This window comes from Sorex fumeus, unplaced genomic scaffold (genome assembly GCF_029834395.1).
Source record: "Sorex fumeus unplaced genomic scaffold, SorFum_2.1 ptg000128l, whole genome shotgun sequence".
Taxonomy (NCBI): Eukaryota; Metazoa; Chordata; class Mammalia; order Eulipotyphla; family Soricidae; genus Sorex; species Sorex fumeus.
In genome coordinates, this window is record NW_026606185.1 from 45,835,450 (window position 1) to 45,842,385 (window position 6,936).

The 6,936-nt window shown below is 37.0% G+C and overlaps 1 protein-coding gene across 1 annotated transcript in view; it reads right to left on the reverse strand.

The window, feature by feature from the left end:
- Positions 1-6,722, reverse strand: part of RIT2 (Ras like without CAAX 2) — a 341,283-nt gene extending 334,561 nt beyond the window's left edge. The window contains exon 1 of the mRNA XM_056138174.1: positions 6,395-6,722. Within this exon, the coding sequence (XP_055994149.1) occupies positions 6,395-6,497 (103 nt within the window). The 5' untranslated portion in view covers positions 6,498-6,722. The remainder of the gene's footprint in view (positions 1-6,394) is intronic.
- Between the last annotated feature and the right edge of the window lie 214 nt (positions 6,723-6,936).

Here is a 6,936-nt window from a genome sequence, read left to right on the forward strand (position 1 = left end):
TGGTTAATCTTGGAAATGTGTCAGTCAGCACATTTTACATGAATTATACTCCTATCATTTCTTGAGTGAGTCAATTATAGTTTACTTTTCTGTTGAGCCTTAACTGGACCTTGTGGATAATTCTTGCTGACACTGATACACTGAGTAAGGCTTGCAGTGTAATTAGGATGGTAACAATTGGGGGTGAAAGGTAACAAACTCTTGCAGCTGAAATATTTTCATGCGTCCTTCTTTATTTGCCTCTGCATGTCAGAGAATTGAAATGGTACACAGTCGTGAAGTGACCAGTGACAATTGTTCAGCTTCATCGGATCTAAAGTTCTGTTGATGAAGTAAAACACAAAAATAGAAATGTTGGAATGTGGATGGTGCTCCTGGTTATTTTCTTTGACTTAATGCATCAGAAGGAGGCTTGATTTTTTACCTTTTCAAACCAATTTATTGCTGTTGAAGGAATTTGTTTTGTACAATTTTCTGTTTTTCTTAAAAAATAGTGATATTGTTTTAATTTTAGAAAATATAACTCTGAATGTATAAAAGACAGAATAGAAATATATGGTTATGATTATACAGTTGACATAAATTGGTCCCTACCCCAGCCCCAAATACAAAGGGTTCATACATGTTCATATATTTTGAGTTTCTTTCTACTATTTACATGTTTGTTTTTACAGTGGTACTATCATATTTTCCTAAAATATGTTTTAAGAAAATTTCAATATATTTTCAACTACCCCAATAATAAAAAATATATTATTACCCTAATTTTAAAATATATCTTTGTGATGGGGCTGGAGCAATAGCACAGCGGGTAGGGCGTTTGCTTTGCACGTGACCAACCAGGGTTCGATTCCCAGCATCCCATATGGTCCCCTGAGCACTGCCAGGAGTAACTTCTGAGTGTAGAGCCAGGAGTAACCCATCGACAGGTGTGACCCAAAAAGCTAAAAATATAAATAAATAAATAAATAAAATATATCTTTGTGAAAAAGCTAAAAATATTAATTTTATTTGTGTCTTTACATACTGTTTCATTAAATTATCTTTCTTTGAGATCCATCTCTTCCTATATGCTTCTTGCTTGAATTCATCCAAATTTTGCATTCAGACATATCTACACCCTTTCCCTGAGTGGACTCTAAAGTAGTATACATAGTATAAATATAACTTTGTAGGCTGCATTGAATTTTTCCACATATGACAGTGCAGTAAATATAAATCAGAAGATGTCTGGAACTGGAGTTTGGAATAGCTCCATACTTTTCTCTTCCAAGTAACTTGCCTGATATTTCACACATATTTCACAATTGAAGGTATGTATTAAAACAAAATTCAACCAAGGTAATTCCAAGACTTGTCTTAGAGGTTAGAGATGAACATGGAATCCTCATCTGATATTTAGATACTTTCCCTACTTTTCTCATAAAATATAATGGAAAAACAATTTAGAGTTAGAAAATTAGAGTGCCCATTTGTGGAATATAGCACTGTAGAACTGTCCTCCTGTTGTTCATTGGCACCAGTAACATGTCTATTGTGAGACTTGTTATATTGCTTTTGGCATATTGAATACATCATGGGTAGCTTGCCAGGTTCTGCCCTGTGGGCAGACTATCTCTCAGTAGCTTGTTGGGTTCTCCGAGAGGGATGAAGAAATTGAACCCAGATTGGCTGCATGCAAGTCAAATGCCCTTCCCACTATGCTATCGCTCCGCCCAAGTAGTGACCCGCCTGGCTAGTTCAGTAGGTAGAGCATGAGACTATGAGACTACCTACTGAAGGAGCTAGGCATGAGTATTTTTTTTTTAGTGTGGAATATAAAATAACATAATATGAGACCGATACCCAAGGACAGTAGACACAAGGGTGAGGAATATTGCTCCATAGTTATAAGCCTGCCTCATGAGCTGGAGGAGAAAGCAGCTTGAATAGAGAAGGGATCACTAAGTCAATGATGTTTGGAGGAATATTTCAGAATGGGAGATGTGTGCTGAAAATAGATAAAGGAACAAACGTGAAAGCCTCTCAGTGTCTATATTGCAAATCACAATGCTCAAAAGTAGAGAATGAATGAGTATGGGGAAGTTGTCTGCCAAAGAGGCAGGGAAGGGGGAGCAGACTGGGGACACTGGTGGTGGAAAATGTGCACTGGTGAGGGATGGGTGTTGTATCATTGTATGACTGAAACTCAAACAAAAAGCTTTATAACTGGAGTTCATGGTGATTCAATTAAAAAAAAAAAGAATTTAAGAAAAGAAAAAAAGAGTGTCATTCATTCTTACTCTGCATATTCTTGGATAATTTTTTTTTGGTGTGTTTGTTTAGAAGGCACACACCAGGTACTGCTCAGGGCTTCAAGGCTTACTCCTGTCTCTGCACTCAGGAATTACTCCTGGGCAAGTGCCCAGCAGCTATATTATTGCTCCTGCCCCTGGGATAAAATTGTTACCATGCCCTTGCCTTTGACATCTCACTGAGCATAGGGAGTATACTATATACAGATAGAAAAGATACACTGTATAACTCACCTCCTAAAGTTATTTTTTCTTCATGTAAAATCATAAAACAGAACATGCAGATATACTTTAGTAAATAAGATTCTTGGATAAGTTCCACTGAATAATTCGAGTCTGCACTGAGAGAACCAGATGTGAATGCAAGGAAAAACTAATCATGTTCTATTATGGAGTAACTATTTTAATATGTAAAACTAGAAACACAGAAAGGTCAATAATCTAAAATAACTTAGAGAAATGTTATGATGCTATTAGAATTAGACTATACCTGTAAGGGTTTTTTGCTCTCTTTTTTATGGGAGAAGGGACAAAAGATAAGTGAAACACATAGAAGACTAAGTGCTATAAAATTAAATAGTCAATTGATCAAGTTTTACTATTATTTTATGTAGAAATGTGTGTATAGTAACAAGCCTGGTTATCAGGAGGACTGCATTCTAGATGTGATTGGACATTATTAAGTTTGGCAGATAACTTTGGCTTTTAGAGCTTCCCATTCTCTCCGATTCAAATAGAGAGATGACTAGTAATTATTGTTCATTGTTTCTCAGCCCTTAATAACATTGTGTACACAATATTATATATAAGTTTAATTGTATAAACATGTATTTATGAGCTGTGTATGCTGTTTAATTCTATTAGTTTAAGGACTAGTTTAATGATCTAAATATATAAAAAGAGCATTCAAAAGATTCCTTGATGATTAAGATCTCTTAATCATCTATTTCCTTCTTTCAATCTATTTCCTTCTTTATAGAAAGTGGTTGGGTTGGAACTGATAGGGTTAGGTGAAACTCATGGAACTCAGTAAATGTTTGCCTCCATGACAGGACACACATCCTTTGGGTTTAGTTTTCTGTCATAAAAATGACAACACCTAATCTGATTGTGGTCAGGGCTGAATATAAATGAGCATAAAGACTATCTAGTCTATACCTTCTATATCTGTTGTTCCATTAATGTTCTTTTCATCTCATTTACACTTTAGAAGCTAGTACAGGGTCCATGCACTGTGTGTATTCAGTAACTTGCTTATGGTTTCATATTTTTCAAAATTTATTTTTATATTAAGCTATGTATGTGGGTGGGGTTCTAAAGGGGCTTTAGGGGAGCACAACACCTTGTGGTGCCCAGGAAATACATGCACTTGTATTTTATTATTATTTTTTATTTTGTTAGGTTTTTTATTTGGCTTGGGGGCCACACCGATGATACTCAGGCATACGTCTGGCTTCTGAATTCAGGAATCATCCCTAGTGGTGCTCAGGGAACTATATGGGATGCTGGGGATTGAACCTGTGTCAGCTGCATGCAAGGCAAGTACCCTACTTTCTCTACTATTTCATTGGCCCCAATTCATGAATTTTAAACCTTGTGGTAGTACCTGTAACTATAAGGTTGAAAATCCTTTCAAAATTGCCTATTCACAAAAGTATGTCTTAATAAAATATGGATAGAAATAAGAAACTAATTTCTTAGTAAGCATAGAAAATCTCCAAGATTTTGTTCATTTAAAAATTACAGAACCAGCAAATTGAGTTTCCCATTTATTTTCAAGGCTCATTCAGAATTGACTCAGATGAGATGATAGCTTTATGCATTTTCTTTAGTGTCTCCATAATAGAGAACTACTTAAAATCCCTTTACACAACCCACTGTAATTGGTTTGTGCCATCCTTTCATATAGGTCAAATTGTTGGGAAAAAAAGTAAATTATATCTCTGTTGATCCAAATCTTCAACAATGCTAAAGGTTCCTTTCTAATTTAAAAGAGAAAAAATCTTCTTTTTTTTAAAGAAAACGCTTTAGTGTTCATTAGAAGAGTACACTTGAGAATTAGTGCTTTGAACATTTGCAAACTGATAGCAATAAATGAATCACCAGGGTAAACCTCATGCGTAAGAAGTGATTCCATCATTCTGATTCCAGATATTTTTTCAGAAGGACAGAGTTTTCCCAATCAGGAGTATAGAATGAGTTATACTCTCCTTAAGTTACCTTCCACTATGTTATTTATAAAATTCATACAGCTAAACTATTTATCCTTTATAATTCTTCATCATTTGTTAGATAAAGTGCCTAGTCCTAACTTTATCGTATGGGAAAAGTTTTTCTCAGGTATTTAGTTATGAACTGATTTTTTGTACCCAATCAAGGTGAGAGCAACCTTGGTCACTTCGTTGGTACTCTTATGCCCACATCTCCCAAGCTCTTGGCTAAACAAGAAAATATCAAGCCAGCAGACAAAGGCAATATATAGACACACTAAGGAACCACTGCAGTATTTTGGTGATCTCCCAAGCTGCTAGTTGGCTAGTCTCTCACCTTGTCCTTACCTCTGTTTCTTTCTCTTATTGATATTTTTGTCTCTCAAAATGTGTCCTTTTAAACTATAGCTTTACTTTATGTGAACTATATCCTCTTTATCCTTTCTACTTCCATTCCTCCATTAAGGCACATTTAATTTGATTTTCCCTTCAAAATATTGCATTTTTTGTTCAAAAAGAACAACTTTTTATAATTTCTCACACACACTTGAAAGTGATTTCACTTTACTTTTCCCTTCTAGTACAGTGAACTGTCTTATCTCATGTTGATAAAGCATTTATCAATCGCCACATTCAGAAATTTTTTTTATTTTCATAGAAAATTTTTGTGGGTAGAAGTTGGTAAGTTTAAGGCCACTCCCTATTTTTAACCACTTCATTCTCCAATGAAGTAGTTCTCTGTTTTCTCCTTCCTTTACTTTCTTGTCACTTATGGATCCACCGCCATAGTTATCCAATTTCTTTTTTATCTTTTTGCCTTTTCTTTCTTTTTTTTTTTGCTTTATTATAAAAGAAATGTTGACCTCAACTTCGATTCATGCCATTCAGCACTGAAAGTGTTAAATTGTCTGACATGTTCTATTCATGCTAACTCTAATATTTGTTTTGATTATTTAATTATTTTTGGTGTCATCAAAGATATACTCCTAGTGGAGGAGGTTTTCTGTTTACATAGAAGCTGTATCTGCCTGTTTATTTTCTCGTGATAGTCACTGCCTCAAAATATACATCAATCATCCTCCCTCACTGCTACATGCCCACTTTGTAAATTTATTGTACTTGACTTTTTGTAACTCCAGAAAACTATTCTTGACAACTTTTATTGTCAATATATCAAAATAAATGCATGTGTACTTGCCTTCATTAATCTCTTATCATCCTCTATTCCTGAAAACTTCTCTTTTAAATTAGTTCATTCACCACAAAATTTGGTTTGATCCCCCTACACAGAACCCACACCAATACCGGTCCTGAGGGGAGTTCACTTTGAAAAATCAACTTTCCTCTTGTCATGCAAAGCCCACACATGCTGTGCTAGATCACCAAGGAAAAGGAGACAGGAAACTGCTCATCAAAGAAACAAATACAACAATCAGCAGCGCTGATCTTCCTGTGCTGGTGTGTGTGTGTGTTTCACTGAATATTCATAGCACTTCTTTATTTATGTGAATGTATTTTGAAAATTGGAGCACGGTTTTATTCTACCATGATTATTTCATAAATATCACGTTATTACTTAAAATAAAGACACGAATTATAAGCAAACATCACCCAGGCCAGAAAAGAAAAGAAAAACAAGCCTCTTCAAAGTTCTATACATCCTCCCTGGCTGGCTCTCCATTCCCCTGACTCATCACCATCCCCTTTAACAGTTTCATACTTTCAAACATCCTGTCAGAGACTTGGCATTTAACTGCGGTGGTTTGCCAGCCCCACACAGTACCACGACGACCACCACCACCACCACCATCAGCAGCAGCATTATTTCACTCCACAGAGGTGCTTCTACCAAGACCCTCTCTCTCCCCAGCATTTGGTATTAAAACTTACCGCTTTTACCAACTCCCCCTGCTCCCAGCATTACCACCTTGTACTCTCTGGACCCGCCTGATGCGCTGCTGGGGGAGCAGCTGGCTTCGCTTTCTACCTCCATCTTACCCGAGAGACAGGAGGAGGCAAAAAAAAAGAAGGGGACACAAAACAAAAAAGTCACCAGTGTCAGGTGCTGGCTCGGATATGAAGCAACTCTAAAACTGTGTCAAAAGAAAGGTTTAGTACGAGGTAAGAACCATCAGCGTCGGGCTGGCTGCTGGTCCTCTGCTCCGGCGGGTCTCATAGCAACCGCTTCAATTGCTTCCAATAAAAATCTGGCTCCTGCACACCCCCACCCCCCGCCGCCCGCCTCGTTCAGATCCTTCACTCCTTCCCGTCTCCCGTGATTTCCCTCAGACACTTTCCCTCTGAGCCTTTCTGCTCTGCTTCTTTCTCCATTTTCCTTCTTTGCTCCCTCTTTTCTCTCCCCTCCCCCTGCACAAGTGCCGTGGTTAGAAACCCCTACATCTGGCGACCTTGCAGGTGGGGCTGCTAGAATG